The sequence below is a fragment of the Lytechinus variegatus genome, chromosome 2, assembly GCF_018143015.1.
Source record: "Lytechinus variegatus isolate NC3 chromosome 2, Lvar_3.0, whole genome shotgun sequence".
NCBI classification, from domain to species: Eukaryota; Metazoa; Echinodermata; class Echinoidea; order Temnopleuroida; family Toxopneustidae; genus Lytechinus; species Lytechinus variegatus.
In genome coordinates this window covers 46,282,109-46,303,445 of record NC_054741.1, presented here as the reverse complement: position 1 = coordinate 46,303,445, position 21,337 = coordinate 46,282,109, and the positions used below count along the sequence as shown (strand labels likewise).

General features: G+C 35.6%; 1 protein-coding gene and 1 non-coding gene across 2 annotated transcripts; one reads left to right on the top strand and one right to left on the bottom strand.

The window, feature by feature from the left end:
- Positions 1-5,234: 5,234 nt before the first annotated feature.
- On the top strand, positions 5,235-17,067 carry LOC121408160 (matrix metalloproteinase-18-like). The gene is made up of 8 exons (XM_041599507.1): positions 5,235-5,584; positions 7,849-7,922; positions 8,930-9,144; positions 9,504-9,719; positions 13,367-13,648; positions 13,840-13,935; positions 14,966-15,142; positions 15,973-17,067. Exons 1-8 carry the CDS (start codon positions 5,444-5,446, stop codon positions 16,362-16,364), a joined length of 1,593 nt encoding a protein of 530 aa, XP_041455441.1. The 5' UTR covers positions 5,235-5,443; the 3' UTR covers positions 16,365-17,067.
- On the bottom strand, positions 7,018-7,126 carry LOC121409803. The gene has a single exon (XR_005969237.1). It is a non-coding gene; the product is annotated as a U6 spliceosomal RNA (small nuclear RNA).
- Positions 17,068-21,337: the final 4,270 nt, after the last annotated feature.

Here is a 21,337-nt window from a genome sequence, read left to right as displayed (position 1 = left end):
TTCCTACCAGGTACCCATTCACTTCACCTGGGTTGAGTGCAGCACAGTGCGGATAAATTTCTTGCTGAAGGAAAACACGTCATGGCTTGGAATCGAACCCATGCCCCACTAGACCACGACGCCTCCATGATGACTCATTCTTGTATACTTTTTTTTTTATTGCGGGGCGAATATTATTCGATTAAGATAAAATGGAGAAAGTAGAAATCAAAATAATTATGGGGATGATCAAATAAAAAGACAATGATTTAAGTCACATTTTCTCCTATTTTCTCCTATTTTCTCCATATCTCCTATTATTTGATGAATGTTATATTTTCTGTAGGCATCCCCTTTTTGTTTGCCGTATCTCTAAAGGTTTGTTTTTTGCTTATGTGGTTCTCTTTAAATAAATTTCATGATAAACCTGCATGTATCTAGAAAGGCGGGCGATACTTCAAGCTCTTTTCGATTTTTTTTTCACAAAACCCATTATCATTTGCAAGCTGTGTCCATCATATTGCTTTGAAATATAAATCTTGATTGTCATCAGGGGGGCGTTTCATCAATATTTTCGTCCTACAAGTTGTCAGATCTGACAACTTTCTTGGATTCTGATTGAGATTCTGAGATTCTGGTTGAGAAGCACTGTTACTATAGTAACTGTCGGATAAATCAGAACTTGTCGGATAAAACGTCTGACAAGTCCTTTCATGAAACGCTCCCCTGATCGCAGTTATCTGATGTTCACACCTTGTGTTATTAAAGGACAAATCCATCCCAACAAAAAGTTGATTTGAATAAAAAGGGAAAAATCCAACAAACATAACACTGAAAATTTCATCAAAATCGGATGCAAAGTAAGAAAGTTATGACATTTTAAAGTTTCGCTTAGTTTCACAAAACAGTTATATGCACATCCTGGCTGGTATGCGAATTAAGAGACTATGACGCCATCCACTCACTATTTGTTTTCATTTTATTGTATGAAATGTGACATATTACAATTTTATCCTCATTGTCAAGTGATTACACAATTAATTCCTCCCTGAACATATGTGGAATTAGCATTGTTTAATACCATATGGTTCAGTCACGTCGGTCCTTATTGTCAAATCTATAAAAAAATGAAATATTGTATAATTAAAAAAAAATCGTGAGTGATGGACATCATCGATTGACTCACCTATAGTTGTGCATGTTTTGTTAAAAATAAGCGATACTTTAAAACTGTCATAACTTTTTTATTTTACATCCGATTTTGATGAAATTTTCAGCACAATCATGCTAGTTTGATTTTCCTCTATTTATTTAAGTCAGCATTTTCCTGGGGTGGACTTGACCTTTAAACGGTTGAATCATAAATGATTGAAAGGAAAATAAATGAATGAAAAGAAAAAATATATAACAATGATTAAGGATATAGTGCCTAGTTTTGATGATTATGGTGATTGAATGCATTATATTGTTTTATATGTCAGTGTAATCGGATTTTTTTTCCATGATGATTTTGACTGTCAAATTCACCAGTAACGGCCTACCTGTTCTGGAGGCATTATATGTCCTACCCAGAGGCGTCGATCCTGGGGGGGCAGGGGGGCGATCGCCCCACCAATGAAAATATTGGGGGGCAAACATATCATTTTGCCCCCCCCCCCCATAATTCCGGATATGCATTAAAAAAAAACAAGATTGTAATATTCAGCAAGCGAGATGGAGATACACAACTCGTTCATTATTTAAAATCGTGCTCAAAATGTCCGCTTTTCAGATTGGAATATAACAATTTTCAGCTCGCGCTTCGCGCTCGCATCAGTTCTGTTCCAAAGACCCATACTTTTCATCATTAAATAGGTGAATGTAAATGTCCCGTTTTCAGTTCTAAGCCTCAAAAGAACTCCTACTTCGATTTGCAATCATCATTTCTTGGATATATATCTATCAAACTGTCATTTTTTCAGATCGAAATATCAAAATTTTCAGCTCGCGCTTCGCACTCTCATCTTTTCTTCTTTTAGATACAAATCTTAATCATTGGTACAAAAAATGCTTAGAATATCAAGTTTTCAGGTCAGAATAAAAAAAAAATCAGCTCACTCTCGGAACTCGTAATATCTGTGTAGTGAGATATGTATCCTCCTCATGAGTTACTACAAACAGTCTTAAACAGGCACGCTTTTCCTGTCAGTATACTAAAAAAAATTTAGCTCGCGCTTCGCGCTCGCATTAATTTGTTGGTGAGATACGTACCTGTGTCTCATGAGTCATATATATATATATATATATATATATATATGTATATATGTATATGTGTGTGTGTGGGGGGGGGGTGGATATGTGAGGGTGTGTGTGTGTTGTATGATCGAGCGCCTCTGGAACGTTAATGATTTTGCCCCCCCCATCTGAAAAATGGATCGACGCCCCTGGTCCTACCCGGCAACCTGTATAGGCTTATTAGTAGACTTGTTAAGAGGTTGAACGCTGCATTTTTTTAGTACAAATGTCCCACTTGGCACAAATGTTCCTTGAGTAAAAAGAAATAGATTCATCCAAAGAGACACGCTGTATCTATGCAAATAAGCATGTAATTTGCATAAATTTGCATATTATGTCAATATAGCGAAAACAAGTATTTAAGAATATATATTTAACCAGAACTTCCCTAAAATTGGAAATAAAGACTTAGGGTAAGAAAGGGAAGAAAATTATCATAAGATGATTGGGATATCCTTGTTTATTATTACCTAATTTACATAAATTATGCAAATCATAATTTAAAACAGAGTATTTTTCATGAATCCTAAACTGTTTTATGAATAACATCAATTAATACACAATGTCAACATTCTACATGAAATAGATTAAATTAGCGAAAACATCGATATGCTTCATGACAGTATTATTGTCTTAATTTGCTTAGAAAGAGGGCAAATATGTCAAAATGTAAGACGTAATATTGCGCTAAAACGAGACCAAAACAACCTCCATGTTACAGTCACACTCACGAATCGGGCAATAAAGCGATCAATGGTATGTCATTCGAGATAACACAATCCCAACACAATAGCTTCCATCGGCTTCTCGTATCGCTTTTGTTGGTGTGTCTGCACACCGTAATGTATGATATAATATGGGCAAAATGCATTTCGGTATCGGTAAAACACTATTTTGTTTTATTTGTTTCTAATTTGTTTCTCTTGGCAAATTTACCGGAGATATTGCTTTGCCGGTTACTGCTTTAATGAAGCTCTGGTACATGAATCATGACGGATGTACCCTACCTCAATCCATGTTTTAACTTTATTAAATCATATATCTTTTGGAGACCCCGAAGTGGCAAAACTGCATTTCCCCCGGCATTACCGCTACTTTACACAACCAGTTTGACTAGTATTATCGACTTGGAAAAGACAGATGTATGAGACATCAGTTAACATGATTCTCGAAGATTTTTTTTTTTTATTTAAGCCCACGGGAGCCCTCCGAATTTACCCCATCCCCTCTCCGTATTTTGACACTAAATAAAAAAATATCGTGTTTTAAAGCCACCAGCAAGGCAAATTGCGTTTTTTTTTGGTATAATAAAGCAACTTTTATATCTATATTTCATATTTATCAATATTAATATTATTATTGTTCTGCAATTTGTAATAATGCTTTGGCACAGTAAAGGCTATAACCCAACAGGAGCATGCCTAGGATACCCTTTCCCCTTTTGGTTTTATGTATTCAAAAATAGTTTATTGTCTTTAGAACTCTTAAAAGATTACTTTTGTTTGTATTGATATCTTGGAATAGATTGAGAAGAAAATACTCTATAATTGACATGCAAAGAGCTGTGGTACATTGAAGAACAGCCACACGTAAGCTCCAAAACCCCTTTATTGATTCCACTCTATGTTAAATTTAAATATTTTTAGTGCCCAATCGGAAGAAAGATGCATTGCTACTACACACAGTAAAGCCTCTTTAGGTTTTCCTCTTGAAAAAATAAACAAACATAGAAGGCATTGGTTTATATCGCATAAAATAAGTTCGTGTACATGACGGTGGCCTGTCGAAGTTGCCCAGCAACCCTTTATTTTGTTTTGACAATATGTACATGTATAAATGAAGCCCTCATCTGGAAAAGGGCACTTATTAAAGGTAGCATCTACATTATATAGAGGAGGCCCTGGCACTGGGAAGCGGGGGCTGAAGCACCCGCATGATTTTCCGGGAAGGGGGGGGGGGTGCTGCGTGTATTATTCTCCATAGACAGCACCCCCTGGAATGACAATTTTCTTCCCTTTCTTACCCTAAGTCTTTATTTCCAATTTTAGGACAGTTCTGGTTAAATATATATTCTTAAATACTTGTTTTCGCTGTATCGACCGGTCTGTCGGATCCCATTGGATTGTTGGATTTGACCTTGTAACAAAATGATATCAACTTTGAACAGGATGAGTCACTGTATCATAATGACTATACCATGGCCCATTGATATGATCAACATGCCTTCCTGAATAAAACAGAATATTGGATTGAGAAAAATGAAAGTGAATGAGAGAGGGTGAGAGGAATGGAGAGAAAAAAAAGATAACAAAGAAGAAGAAGAAGAAAAAGAAAAAGAAGAAGAAAAAGAAGAAGAGATAGATACTCGACATAGAGGGGGTCATTATATAGGCAACGAGATAATATTCAGCACAAATCCAATTAGTTACAAATATATTTAAACATAATTTATTAACCTCAGTACAGCTGTAGTGAATCCACCCTCATTTTCTTCAATTCTGGAGTCTCTAATAAGCCCCCCCCCCACAGTATTAGTGACTAATAAAATAATGTTTCTCCATCAAAAGTTATATTGTTCTTTATCCTTCCTCTCGACAGTTTCCCATTTTCAGTATCCTTCAAAATCGCTCAATTTCTTTCCATATAAGTCTATGTTTCTTGGTAATGATTCATATTGTCATCCTTCCATGCATGACTCAAATAATGTACCCCGGTGTAAACAAGATAAAAGTTCTTCTTTTTAATTTTTTCCCTTCTATTTGTGGTCAGAGGTTAACTGTAAAAATAATAAGAAGCAGAACTGCTTCATCGGTTCGACGAAAATTTGTCTGAACTCTGACCGGTGATGTCATTGTTGTCGCCCTGGGCACGTAATTAGAAAGTAAATGAGATTAAAAAAAAAAACCTCTCTGATTCTAGATACTTTTTGCATCAAGAGAAAAGATATAAATAACGAAATCTTGGCGGAATAAATCATTAAAAATGAGAGCCGCTACATACTTCTCGAGTCTCAAATATATTGTTCACCATTTCTGAATAGGGCCTAGTATACTATCTGCAGGCATCTGACTTTCAAAATACAGACAACCTTCCACAACGGATCGAGGAGGATCATCAAATTATTTTCATGGGTAGTTTATTCAACAACTACATAGATCGTTCTTAATCAATTTAAATTCGTTTTGGAATCATGAACCGTTTCATTGTGCTTTTCGTATTCGGATTCTGTTTTGGATCCCTAACTCGGGTACATTCGATTCCGACTGGGATAACCGGAAATAGATCCGGAGGAGGCTCGTCGTCAGTTTCGCACCGTCATTTCTCTCCAATCGTAAGTTTATGACCATTCTTTCATATGATTTTACATGTAAAAATGTAAGTATTTATTTTCTATTCCCTTGCTAAAAGAACATAAACTCAGGGTTGGCGCAAATGGATTTTGACATAGTGAGGGAATGATCTGCATGAAGAGGATGAGACCTATGATGTCACTTTTGTATTCCTCATTGAAGTTGGCCAATGAGACTGGTTGTATAATGAACTTATCTCTCTCTTTCTTGTTAATGTCTTCATTCCCTAATTTATTAGCCATTCCCCTTTCACAGATACCTGTTTTTCTAGTGCATAGTAATTTGTCTGCAAAATGTACAATATTTTGTGCATTTGACGTTATTGAATATTACTATGATGACAATGCTTTGTATCATAAATATTTGTTATAAATGTATGAAAACGATTTGCATCATTATTTATGCCATGTCTGTTGGAAATCAAATCTGAATCTAACAAACCCATCCTTTTTTTATAGATGGACTTTTATCACTTTATACATTTGCTGTTAATTGAACAAAATATATATGCCTACCCTGCGGTGGCGCCGCCCGTATTAAGCAGCTTTTCCATATACCATGAGCAACTTCTCTCTACAGGCTTATTAATTATTTAATTATTCATATCAATAAGATCATAAAAATATAAATAGAGCTATTGATAAAAAAACCCACAAAGAATGATTCATACAAGATAATTTAAATGATAAGAATAATCTATTCAAAAAGTATATAATCAATAAATAATTATTTAAAATGAAGTTTGGTAATGTTGCAACAAAACACAAATTCCTTTCTCTAAATCGAGGATAATGTATGAATTGGGGTTTCGTTGAAATTGTTCATCTTTAGATAACTTTCAAAGAGAGAGAGAGAGAGAGAGCAAAAAATAAATCTTAAACATTATCTTAACAGAGGGTCGTGGGTTCGAATCCCAGCCATGGCTTAATTTCCTTCAGCACGAAATTTCTCCATATTGTGCTGCACTCAACCCAGTTGAGGTGAATTGGGTACCCGGCATGATTAATTCCTTGAATGCATGAGCGCTGAAAGGTAGCTCGAGCTACACTCTAAAAACAAATCAGTCAAAAATGACTAGTTAATAGGGTCAGCTGTGTGCAACTGTTATTCTAGTCATATTTTACTATTTTCTAGTCATATTTTACTAGAACAGAGTTATTTCTGACTAGAATATATGTCAGAAATGTGACTATCCGTGATTGCCATATCAGTTGCTCACAGCTGACTACTGGTCTAGTCAATTTGACTGATCTGTTTTAAGAGTGTAAAGCCGGGGTAATAATAATAATAACAACGGGCCTCGGAATAGAGATGATGCTATATAAATGCCTATTGTTATTAACAAAGCGCTAAAAGAAAATTTTCCAAAACCATGAATAATGTGTTATTCATTTATATTTACAATTATGAAAATAAAAATTAGGAACGCTTCACGATTGTGCGTGTCATCTTTGTGCAAGGGGCCATGCTAATCTTCTCTGTATCGTTCCAATTTTAGTATGTGTCAACAATTTCTTGTCGACGTAAATTGACAGTGATAGCAAGGTATATAAAGAGACGTCTCTATGATATCGGTTATTTTACAGTTAATATATTTTAACCACGGTTAACGAAACGTTTGCTCAACGCACTAACGCGGCTTGTCAAACGTTGGGCGCAAGGTGGCAGCATACACCATTTTCCTCGAAGGAGCTACTGTTATCATGCTGTCCGAAATGTAGAGAGTGTGTTTACATTATTACCGACCATTAAGATATCTTCATGTTTGTATGTCTGTAACTTTAATTTGGAATCATTTAGACAATATTTTATTTCACTAATTGGTTTACTCATATAAGGTCTGTCTTGTGTAGGTTTCTCCCTCGTAAGTTCGATGATATCTGCACAGGTTTTCATTCTACCTTTTCGTTCCGTCTAAAAGTATTTGTTTTAAAATTCAAACCATTCCGTTGTCTGGTCTCTTGACCACAAAGTCCATAAGACAGAAGACATGCTTGTCCGAAAGCCCCGTTCGGCCGATTCTTCCCTATCATCAGGATGACGCTGTAAAGTATGGAAAATTATGACACCCACAATATCATGAGCTATTGGTCTTTGTGATTGAATTATGCATGGCCCTTGAAACTTTTTATATACACTGTGGTCAAAATCATTCTCTCCAGTCAACGTTCTAACACAAACCACACTCCTCGTCCATCACATTTTATATTTTCTTCTTTCTCATTTTTTTTTATTTGTCATTCAGGTATATCTAGAGAGATATGGCTACCTCGTGCCAGGCGCCCAACACTCGTCAGCCTTACTTAAAGATGCGATCATGTAAGTTGCAAAGTCCATTCCAACAACAAGCTAGGTTGAAAATCATGATAAATATATATATATATATATATATATATATACATACATATATATATATATATATGTGTGTGTGTAAAGTTATACATGTGCAACAGCTTTTGGCAACTCTTGTTATTCAAATATTGTAAAGAAATGGTTAAATCAAGGTTCCCCAGAGCTATCTACCCTTTGGAAAAATTTGTGATGCCGAAAAAATGTCTCTGCCGGGAATCGAACCCGGGCCCCCAGCTTTGAACGCCGGTGCCTTAACCACTGGCGGCTTGTCATTGTTCTAAACCCATCTTCACCCGACAAAGGAAATTATAATTGGTATAGTGTCGAAAATCTGTCTATCTGACGGTCAATCGGATTGGGTTCGCCCTAACCACTATAACCCGTCTCTGTGGTCTAGTGGTTAAGGCACCGGCGTTCAAAGCTGGGGGCCCGGGTTCGATTCCCGGCAGAGACATTTTTTCGGCATCACCAATTTTTCCAAAGTGTAGATAGCTCTGGGGAACCTTGATTTAAGCCACGCCTACCATTGTTCTCTTCATCCATTTCTTTACAATATATATATATATATTATAACAAAATGAAAGGTTTATTCGATGTTCAGCATGGTTTCGAAACAGTGAAGAGCGTAGAATAATTTTTAATCTATATACATGAAGGGAAATTCAGTAATTGTTTGTATTCGATTATGTAGGTTTTTTCTTTAAATGTATTTAATTACTATTTGCTAAGAAATAACGATGTCATGTCACATTCTAGTATATCATGCACATTCTTCTTGGTTTATATTTCTATAGATATGGCGACGAAATTTTTTTTTTAAATAATAATAATGCTGCTGATGATGAAAATAATAATGATAATAATGATGATGATGATAACAATAATATAAATAGTAATAATGATAATAATGATAATAATAATTGTAAAGATATTCATGATATTTCATAAAAATGATAATAATCTATATTTCACAGATCCTTTCAAGAATATGCGAACCTGAAGATGACGGGTATTTTAGACGAGGCGACACGAGATAAACTCCAAGCCGACAGGTGCGGGGTAGCCGACATCGGGGTTGCCGGTCAGGTGGGCTATCACCAGCAGGGAACTAATCAAAGGAGTCGAATGAAGAGAGATGCAAATTGTAAGGCGTTTCGTGCCCTGGGTATGACATGCTATTCCACACCAGGTAAAGTAACCAGTTAAATTCGTTAATTTTTAATTGGTAAAAAAAGTGGAATCAACTGGCCCAAGACGGAGACCATCGTACCTCAACATGCTAAATGTGACGTCACTATGGCTTCTTGAAAGGTTACACGACCACACCCTGAGGTGTTAAAATTACATCCTAGAGATTGAACATAACACCAAATAGTGTAAATGTGACAACCAAAGGTGTTGTAATAACACCTATGGGATTTAAACTATACCGTTGTAAAATAACTGGTGTGGTCCTCTACGTACAACGGTTAACACCACAGTTTTGCTGTGTTGATTGATTTTATCAACTGATTATCATTCGCATTTTTTCGTTAATTTCATTTGCAGTTCCAAAATGGTCGAAAAATGATTTGACGTACTACATCAAAAGCTTCACACACGATCTTCCCAAATCAAAGACCAGGGAGGCTTTTCAAAGAGCTTTTAAACTCTGGGCCGATGTCACACCCTTGACGTTTACCGAGTCAACATCAGTATCTGCCGACATCATCATCGAATTCGCAAGAGGGTTACACGGTTTCCTTCATTTTTTCGACGGTCCCGGTAAGATCACCTACTACAGATCAAGAAGTAAGATGAGAAATATTAGATCAAGTAGGGTACTGGGCAGTGGCATAGCTAGGAAATTTTTTCCTGGGGGGCACTGGGGGTCCTTGTTTTTTCAGGAGGACACCGGCCATTTTTTCCGATGTGGGTGTATGTGTCATCCGACTTTCGCCAATAGGGGACTGAGCCCGAAATTATCTTCACCTATATTTTCCCCGATCAGTCACTTCTTAGTTATATTCTTATAAAACAACATAAACATGAAATAATCTCGTAAGCCTTATAAAAAGTGCGAGCGCGAAGCGCAAGCGTTTTTTATTTTTTTAATACTTTATACTTTGTCCCGAAAATTTAATATTCTGGGCAATGTTATGTGTGATCCTGAACAAGATTCGTATGTAACTAGATGGTTAGTGCGAACGCCAAGCAAGAGCAGAAATTTGTATTAACTGTTCTAGCATTATCTAAAAGGGACCTGTTAAGGACTGCTTACAGTTACCCACAAAGACGGTATATATTTCCCCATATGACTTTGTCACATACTGTGACAATGTCATATGGGGAAAAATCATTTTCACATGCAGCTGCTATTTTATGGCATAATCTGCCAGAATATCGTAGAAATATACAACCATACGAAAAGTTTAGAAATAGCTTGAAAAATCATTTATTCACCATTTTGTAAACAATTAATGTAAGAACCCGGTGCTCTCCCCTTCATCTCCACTCCTTTTAGCTACATGATTAAAAAGTGCTTAGAGACATGCAACTTTGATTATGTATTTTGCGCTATACAAAAACGTTTCATTATTATTATTATCATGTTTCAATAATGCGAGCGCGAAGCGTGAGCAAATTTGTTTGACATTCCGACTTATAAAATGGTCATTCTAAGCACTTTTTGTATTAATAAATCGGATAAAGGTATGTAACTAAACAATTGATGCTAGCGCAAAGCGCGAGAGGAAGAAAATTGAGATTTTAGACCTAAAAGCAGGACACTCTATTCATATTTTGTAAATCATTAATAGGATATAGTTAATTGGGTATCATTAATAATGCGATCGTGAAGAGTGAGCAGACAATTATTGATATTCTGATGTGAAACTTGATAATTTAAGTACATTTTGAATAAACAACATGCAGGCTATCGCGCATGTTTTAGAATTAGACCTAGAATCTGGGCATTCTGAATACATTTGTTTAATGGAACATTATGGAATACACGTAGACAATATGAAGTTGGCAAATCAAACAATATCACAACGCAGCGTGAGCTTGAAATGCTGATATGTAGACCATAAAACGGACATTTTACAGAGTACTTAAATTTGTAAATGAAAAAAATAATGAAAGCTCGATATCCGAGCTAAAATATGTTTTGTATATTGACTTCAAAACTTGCTCCATATCAGCCTATTGAGCAAGATATGAATCTCATCGAACAGGCAATTCTGGCGCGAAGCGCAAGCAAAAATTTTATATAGTAACATGAAAGTTTTTTTTGCAAGTCTTCCCCTCACATTTTTTCATTCACTCGTCTTCCTCCTCTTGTTTTCCTCTTCTTTTTTTTCTTCTGTCTTTCTTCTTCTTTTCCTTTTTATTTTCTTCTTTCTCCATTTTTTTTGCTCTGCCAATCTTTTTTCTGGGGGTGGGGGGGGGGGCACACCAAATCTCAGGGGGAAAGTGCTCCCCGGCCCCCCGTAGCTACGCCACTGGTACTGGGAGAGCTATAGAGGGGTTGGATTGAATTAAAGGGATGGTCCGGCTGAAAATTTTCATATCTTAATACACAGAGTAGAATTCACTGAGCAAACTGCCGAAAATTTCATCAAAATCGGATAACAAATAATAAAGTTATTGAAGTTTAAAGTTTAGCAATATTTTGTGAAAACAGTCATCATGAATATTCATTAGGTGGACTGATGATGTCACATCTCCACTTTCCATTTTCTTATGTTATTACATAAAAACATATTTTTTTCATTATTTCATACATGTGTGAATATTATGTCACTCTTATAAATGAAATTAGTTGCAGCAATAAATATCTAATGCACTTAATCAGTTGTCAATCCATTTTTTCTAGTTCTTGGAGGAAAAAAAATGAATAAGCCCAATTTCATATACTAAAATACAAAAGAACAAGTGGAGATTTGACATCATCTGTCCACCTCATGAATATATGAGCATGACGACTGTTTTCACAAAATATTGCTAAACTTTTAAATTCAATAACTTTGTATTTTGTTATCCGATTTTGATGAATTTTCGGCATTTTCCATCCCTTCATGTAGGCAATAGGTAGGCCCCTTAATAATAATTTATTTTTAAATCATCACTTTATTTAATATTCAAAATCAAACAAAGGAACATAGGTGAATATACAATAAAAAGGAAATAAGCCCAGGTCATGAACTAATAAATTACATGCAGGGCAACATATGTAAATTACAAAGAAAACGAATCACAATAATATAATGTAATATAATATAGGGTATTTATTCTGCGCACATATCCACCTTGTTAGATGCTCAAGGCGCTCCTATATTACTAGCTAGGCGTTCATAGCGCACACAGCTTTTTAAGGAATTACTACCCATTTACCGCACCTGGGTTGAGTGCAGCACATTATGGATCAGTTTCTTGCTGAAGAAAATTACACCATGGCTGGGATTCGAACCCACGACCCTCTGTTTCAAAGTCCGAAGACTAATCCACTGGGCCACAACGCTCCACGTTACCTATACAGTGCGTACGGGAGTGCGTATAAAAAAAAACCGGGACAGTTTTGAAAAGTCTAATTTGTTTCAAATTATTATATCTATATTTTGATGTTAATAGATGCTCTGATATCTTATCTTTGAAATGCAATTTAAAAAATATATTTTGTTCATGCTTGAGCGAGCATGGGACGTTTTTGTCGGGGGTTCAAAAAGAGGCTTAATGCGCCAAATTGGCAGAAATTAGAAATTTGATTATTAGACTTTTGGCCGATCAGCATATTTTCATTATCTTTGCCATAATTTTCAAATTATGCTGTCAAATTTCATTTACAAATTTATTTATTCACCTGAATTATTTTGTTTTTCATTTAAACTTCTTTTACATTTGAATTTTCCTTCATAAGTAAGAAAAGAAGACTTTTTGTCAACCCAAGTAAGAAGATTTGCAATATTAATTGGGAGAATTTGTAATTATTCAAATACTTTTATTATGTGAAACAAATTATGTTATGGTACCTATAAAAGACATGAATCATATTTTCAAGGGGTTATTGAATCCTTCAAGTTTATGTGCTTGGCAGGACAAACAGGAAAGGATTCATGTCTTTCAATGGCAATGGTGTAGCCTATTGAGTCGATTTCGACGGAGCAAGATAAGGCAGATCCTAAAATGTAGGCCTATCAAAAAGTTGTGAAGCGAGCAAGCAAAACATTTCCACTTTTTTTCATTAAGATACATTTATACAATTTTGTGATTGTAAAATAATATTCAGAAAATGATATCATATTTCAGTTTGTATGTTTTCTGTGATTTTCCTTTTCACTTTTTTCATTGGTCATGATTTTTTGTTTGTGGGGGGGGGGGTTCTAGCTATAATAACATTCTTTTTCGTTCATATTTTATTCAAAACACGACAGGAGGAACTCTTGCTGATGCAGCACCCCCAGAAATCGGATACGTCCACTTCGACGAAGACGAAACATTTGTCGTCGATGATGACGGCGACGAAAGAACGGGCCACATCGTCAATCTCTTCTACGTAGCCGCCCACGAATTCGGTCACAGTCTGGGCCTTGAACATTCTAACGTCACTTCAGCTCTCATGTACGCATACTATAGCAAAGATGACCGCTTACCAACAAACATGAATGAATTTCAGCTCCATCAGGATGATATAGATGCCATCCAACGCCTCTATGGTAAGATTATCACTATCATCACTCTCGCTGCCAATTTCATCTGGTGATTATTTTTCATCTACAAAACATCTTCTTTTTTGGGGGGGGCGGGGGGCAAATAACCCAACGCTTTTCGAGCTCATTCTATGGCAATATTCTTTTCAGTTACAATATTATGTTTATTGCTTTATTTTCTTTGTAATCATGATCAGGTGGACCAACAAATGTCACTGGCACTGACCGAGGGACCAGCGGGGGCGTGATACCTGCTGATTGCGACATCCCTTGGGATGCTGCTACAACTTATCGTAAGACGATTTACTTTTTCTTTATTTTCTATATACCTCCTCATTTTTTCATTCCCACTTCTCCTCTTCTTCCTTTTCTTTTCTCCTTCTTCTCCTTGTTCTTCTTCCACTTCTTTTTTCCTCGGTGTATCATTATCTTTATAATATTTTTCCAACATACGTCACTGTTAATAGCAGGGCCGTGGGCATACAGGACTTTCTTTGAGGGGGTTTCGAATCATACACACTTAAATAAAATGTTGGGCAACATACTGTCCACTGTGTAGGGTAATGTATGTTCGTCAAATTTATATATATTCTGGGAAATTATTATCAAATTGAGCAAATTTATTACCCATTTATTAGTTTTTATAACCGATTTGGGCAGATTTTAACCAAGTTGTGTGGACAGTATTATGTTGCCCAGGTTTGGTTAAAAGTTGGGCATGTCTTGCCTAACCATTCTAGGAGTATAAAGAGTGAACCCTTTCTAGTTCATGATCAGTTCCGTTACTCTCCGGGGCTGATCCAACTCTCGCTAATATGGGGGGGGGGGGTGAAACAAAAAATCAGCTACATTTTCCCCGATCGGCCGCCTAAATAAATAATGCGAGGGCAAGATCAAAGTGTTTGATATTTTATGCATTTAGACCTGAAAGAATAACACTCACAGTAATCTTTGTAATGGTGAGTATATAAGATATTGCGTATCTAACATGTTTAAGTAAACAATTACTGCAAGCGCGAAGCAAGGGCTGAAATTTATATTTTAGCCTGAAAATGGGAAAAGGAACCTGTTTAGGACTGTTTGCAATGACACAATATTTGTTTATGAGAAAGATAATTATATATCTCACCAACAAAATATTGCTCATGAGAAAGATATATAATTGCGAGCACGAAGTGCAAGCTGAACATTTTTGATATTCTGACCTGAAAAAAAAATTGTAAACAAGGTGTTTCTGTAGTTACTTTCATGTTTGAAACATGTGATATTCGTTGCCAGTTTTCACAATGAATTTCAAAATGCCCTTCTTGAATACAAACACAGCTCGCATGGATGCCTTCTATGCCTTCAAGGGCCGTTTGGTATGGGCCATGGATCGTTCCGGAATCCGTGAAGGATATCCAAAAAATATCAGCCAAGTTTTCAGAGGGGCGCCCTCCCGTGTCCAAGCTGTTGTTCATATAACTGAACAGACTGATGAAAAGACATACATGTTCAAAGGTAAGAAAATGAATAGAAGAAAACAAAATTCCGTGATTTTCAAACATAATGGACCTGTATGTCCAGCATTTCCAACGAAAATCATTTGTCATATTTAAAATTTTGTTAATTTCGAACTATTGGGCGTTTACAGAGGTGTTGCAAGAAACTTGCGATCAATAAAACTTGCAAGACTATTTTTGGTTCCTAAATCAATTATGTCTTGTAGTTAATTGCAAATTAGTGATTGATTGCTAATCTGCTCCTTGAAGTTTAATCTGTTTTGCTACAGCTAGCATTGATCTATCGTTGTGAAATTACAACAGAATTGATCGTAAATATTTTCTTGCAACAATCAGACCTTTGTGAAATAGCCCCGGTCGGACTTGACCTTTCTGCATGTAAATCAATGGGTTTATTTACACGATCACGTGATCACCCGTTAGTTTGAGGTAAGCCGGTTATTCTAAACCATTCTTGATGAATTCTATGTCTCATATTGCAGAGTAATATTCGGTAATTCCTCCTTACAATCTAAAAAATGAATCAGATTTGTCTACAGATTGGGCATCAAAATTACTAATCATGCTTATTTGTTGGTATCGTATATCGTAAAAGTAAAAGAAATAATGTTAATTTATGGCGATTATCTTTCATATTCGCAGGAAAGCATAAAAATTAGAATAATCTCAACCGCTGACAAAAATTATAACAGCACAAGTTCGATAAATTTGCAGATCGAAAATCATTTTTCAAATAAAATTGGGATTAAGCTAAGAAAAAAAGTATATTCCAAGGACCTCTAATGCATTTTAATTGACCCAACCATTTAATAATTATTTTCATTTCAGGTAAGAAAATATGGAGATTCAATGGCAACAGGAGGCTGGAGAAAGGATTCCCCCGTCCATCTCCCGCCGGGTTTCCTATTGCACCCGATGCAGCTCTCCAAGCAAACCGCGGGAAGGTGTACATCTTCAAAGGAGCTTCATTCCAAGAGTTTTTCCCACATAACCTCACTGTGGGCGCACCAAGAGATATCAGCCTGCATTGGGGTGGAATCCCAAGCAACATTGATGCCGCTCTGCAGTGGTTCAACGGAAAGACATACTTCTTCAAAGACAATGAATATTGGAGGTTTAACTATAATAAAATGAAAGCAGCTAATGGTTATCCAAAGTCGTGGTCTGAGTACTGGATGGGGTGCGGCCAGCCCGATATCCGTCCACGCTCTCCTCTGTAAACCATCGATCCAAGATAAAAGCTTGAATTAATAGGGCATACATTAGCTTGATTTTATGTAATCGTGATGATGATATTAATAATAATAATAGAATAATAATAATGATAATAATAGTAATAATAAAAAATAGTAATGATCATAATTGTGCTGATGATGAGTCATGATAACAAATTTATGTTTTCTCCCAAATCACTTAATGGTTACGTAATTGATTAGAGACGGTCTCTGAACCCATCTTTAAAGCCGAGCTAAGATTGAAAATTTATAATTCTTGGCCTTGATTTGTTTGTTCTTTTTCCATATGTTGCACAGTCAAAGATTTGCCTTTGGTGACAAATTTTACTTTTCCTGCCGTTAGAAATATATAATTCCATAGACAAAAATATCTCTAAAAAGGTGTTAAAATCATATCCTTTGGATTAATGCAAGTGTTTATGTAGTAGTCAATCACCATATATTTATTTATTATTTTGTTAATCATGATGGACCTAATTATATTTTTTAAAAATCTTTCCCCGTTATACACTTTCATTTAAGCCTTGATTTTTTTCTTCGTTGTAAATGATTGAATAATAAATATTGAAAATTAAACTTTGCTGTTTAAGATTTCATCACTTGTTTAAACTATCTAAACAACTGCGGTAAGGTTCATAATAGTAAACAGCAGTGTATAAACCAAAATAATTAAACAGCATTTTTACTATGTATATCTTCATTAATTTTGTACTCGAGTCATCATAATTGAAAGAAAATATTATGACTTAAAGAGTAAAGGTCTCGTATACACAGGGATCGGACGTCAATAATTAATGGGAACGTCATTTTAGAAATGAAAATCATTTCAAATCAAATGTTATGATTATCAGGAAGCAAAAATCATAAGATATCTCGATTTTGAGACTTTTAAGTTCAAGTATATTTATGTTTGGCACATGTTTGGCTTTCACGTACTAATCAGTGTATGGTTAAAGGCTTTAAAAATACCCTAATTACTGCTTAACTACAAATGTATATTAAAATTAATCATCACTTGTTGAACCTTCATTATTAGAATCGAAATTTGTATTCGTTACAATATTTTAAACATGAAATAAGGCACAATCAAGATATACAGTTAAATCATTAACAATTATGCTAATTAGACATGTCTCATATCTGATCGAATCTTTTCAATTCCTTATTCGTTTTTTACCAAGTATTAAAGTGTCAGCACCAAGGATTTATGACCGTACAGTTGTTTGCATTATTTTATATGGTGATTATGATTTTAGAGTGGTCCGATTCGCCTTGATTGGCATGCATTATGCCTGTATGGAAATTAAAGGTGTATATACTCCATAGGCTGAAAGTAATGTGGTTTGAACGGAATAAGACCAACAAACACTGAAAAAATAATCGAAATCGGGCTAATAAGGTTAAGACATTTTTATAGGATTTCATTATTTCGGTGAAACAGTAAAGTCTATCACGAATATTCAAAGAGCAAACTAATGATATCATCCTCCACTTGTTCTTTTGTAGAACAAGTGGGGATGACATTTATTACATGAAATTACGTTTTTTAAAATTTGGTCCTCCAAGAGTTAAAAAAAGGGGCTTGAAAATCGATTTAATACATTATAATTCATTGCTGCAAATTATTTTTGTCATAAGAGAGACATGTCAATATAAAAAAATACGATTTCATGTGATAACATAAGAAAAGGGAAAGTGGGGATGTGACATCATCAGCCAACCTTAATTAATATGAATATTCATGACGACATTCATAAAACGGTTTCACCGAAGTAATGCAGAATAAAATAAAATGACATAATTCCTTGTCCGATTTTGATCAAATTCTGAACATTTTGCTGCGTTAAGTTTCCTTAATTCATTTATACATAATTATTTTCTGCCTGGAGTACCCTTTTATTAGGAATATCATTCGAAATAAAATTGAATTAAAATCAATTAGATTTACATGGCGTTGAAGAATTTTCTGAAAAGAAACGAAGAGAACTTGGACAATTTTAAGCCTGGAAGGAAAGTTTTTTAACGGATCTTTTCGTAATGGCGAATCATAATTTTATCAACCTCATTGTAAATGTATCAGATAAAAAAATGTGTTGCATCGTTAGTGTATGCTGTTTTGCTTTGGTTCCCATTTGGTAATGATAATGGTATCTTTATTAGGCATCATAACATTCCTGGCAGCCAATGGCTGAATTGTAAATGTTTGTAGATGGTAAAAAGATTTACATACAAATTTCACAGAACAGTATACAAAATATACAAAAGAAAGAATATATATCTGAAATATGATTAATCAATATAATAATAATAATAATAGGTCCATTTATATAGCGCAGTTACTATGTGCATATACTCTACTGCGCTTTGATAATTGGTATCATATTATTACCCCGGCTGCGCGTTTCCGTTTTACACCCTGGCGAAGGCATTTTCCGGAAAAGTAGCCAAAAAGCGACTAGTGAAGAGTCTACGTCTACGTTTGTTTACATTATCAGCTGGGCGCGCGATCCAAAGTCCGCACCGAAGTTATCCGCAGAACATACCGTACTTGCAAATGTAGCTGAGCTTATACTTTCCAGGTTCAATACGAATGTTTGCCTTGATCATTTGCCTTGCCGATTTGCTGATGTCTGTCTTTCTCTCTATCTGCCTATATATCTATCTCTCAAATTCTATCTCTATCTATCTATGTAACTGCAGTATCTATCTAATAATCTTCTCTGTCTCTCTCATTCTTTATCTAACATCTATCTCAAATTCTCTATCTATCCATCCATCTGTCTGTCTTTCTCTATTTCTCTCTCTCTACCTACCTATGTAACTTCAGTATCTATCTGTTAATTTGTTAATAATCTTCTCTTTCTCTCTCACTTTTAAATCTATTTAACATCTATCTCTCAAATTCTCTATCTATCTCTCTATCCATCTGTCTGTCTTTCTCTATTTCTCTCTATCTATTTATCTATCTATTTTTTAACTATCTATCTGTTAATAATCTTCGCTGTCTCTCTCATTCTTTATCTATTTAATATCTATCTCTCTATCTATCCATCTGTCTGTCTTTCTCTCATTCTGTCTATCTATCTATCTATTTTTTAACTAGAGTATCTATCGATCTGTTAATTTGTTAATATTCTTTGTCTCTCTCCCTCTTTATCTATCTAACATCTATCTATCTCTCAAATCCTCTATCTATCTATCTGTCTGTCTTTCTCTATTTCTCTCTATCTCATCTATCTATGTATCTATCTATCTGTTAATTTGTCTATCTTCTCTGTCTCTCTCATTCTTTATCTTTCTATCTATCTAACATCTATCTATCTGTCTCTCAAATTCTCTATCTCTCTCCTTCTCTAGCATCTGTCTGTCTTTTTTCTCTCTTTCTCTTTGTTCGTCCATATTTCTATCTATAACATCTCTCTCTCTTTCTCTCTCTCCCCCTCTCCCTCTATATATCGACCTCTCTGTCTCTCCCCCTCTCTCTATTTATCTATCTATCCATCCATCTCTCCCTCTTTCTCTCTCTTTCTATCTATCTATCCACCTCTCTCTCTCTCTCTCTCCCTCTCTATTTCTATCTATCTATCTGTCTTTCTTGTCTCTATCTATTTATCAGTCTTCTATATCTATCTTTCGGCAGCTTCTAAGTGTATCAATCCATCAAACTTCAATTTGTCTTTCCATTAATATAAGTATCTGTTTATTTTGATTTTGTCTGTCATTCTATTCATTTAGTTAATAATTTATTTTTAGAAAAAAAAATATCATAAACAACGCGACTGCAAAAGCATGTTCGGATTTCACTCCTGACTGCCGCTCTCTCTGTACATGAAGTGCCGAGGAACTCTGTGCTCTGATCAGTAACTGTGCAAATTGCATGCGGTGGTGGACTCGCCTGTGTCGCACGCTGCATGCAACCAGCGACGTGTGTAGACTCTTCACTAGTCGCTTTTTGGCTACTTTTCCGGAAAATGCCTTCGCCAGGGTGTAAAACGGAAACGCGCACCCCGGCTGTAGCTGAGCCGCCATATTAATAGGCGCTAAAGCGTTCAAGGAAAAATCCTACCGGGTACCCATTCACCTCACCTGCATGGGTCGAGTGCAGCACAATGTGGATAAATTTCTTGCTGAAGGAAATTACGCCATGGCTGGGATTCGAACCCACGACCCTCTGTTTCAAAGTCCGAAGACTAATCCACTGGGCCACAACGCTCCAACACAATATACACAAGAAAGGGCGGACTCCATCCAACCTTGCAAAGATAACTAGAGAAAAAGGGAAACGTTTGATTGGTTGGACGGTATGAAGTTGATTAAGCAATTTGAAAAACCATATTATACTGATGGAAAGAAAGAGAGACAAAGGAGAACAAAGCGTATCCATGGCATGGGCACAGTTGAGTGGGATTGTTGGTAATTGAATTAAATGGAGTATAAAAAAGTATAAAGAAAGAAAAGGCACTTTGCAAAGCTGAATGGAGCATTAAACGATGATGTAAGTATGATAATTGGTTCGAAACTTTAAACTAAACATGAAACGTAAATAAAAAACCAAAAAGTCCCCACGGGGTGATCCAAATGGATGGAGAAAGGGGAGACAAGCATAACGTTGGATATCCCAACGGTCCCCACTCCATCCATTCAAATCAACCTGCAGTGGCAGACCTGGACTAAAAGAAAAGGAAAGAAAGACATGAAGAATGGAAAACAGAGTAGATGCAATGAAGAAAAAAATAAATTTTACATATAAAAAACTAGTACAACATATTGAAAACATTGAAAAATTCGAAAGACAGGATTGCGTCCCTATATTTACTTCAATCATGTCAATGTTATTGCACTTAATACCAAAGGTGTATGTACAGGCGGTAGAGGGGAGATAGAAAATAGAGATGAGAGAGAGAATAAGGGGATAATGAGAAGAGAGATAGGGAAGAGAGAGAGAGAGAGAGAGGGAG

Excerpts from the sequence above, each read along its gene's own strand:
- LOC121408160 (XM_041599507.1), top strand. The coding sequence starts at position 5,444 with ATGAACCGTTTCATTGTGCTTTTCGTATTCGGATTCTGTTTTGGATCC. Across the intron at positions 5,585-7,848 it reads ACCGTCATTTCTCTCCAATC|GTATATCTAGAGAGATATGG; the intron begins GTAAGTTTATGA and ends TTTGTCATTCAG. Across the intron at positions 13,649-13,839 it reads TGCCATCCAACGCCTCTATG|GTGGACCAACAAATGTCACT; the intron begins GTAAGATTATCA and ends AATCATGATCAG.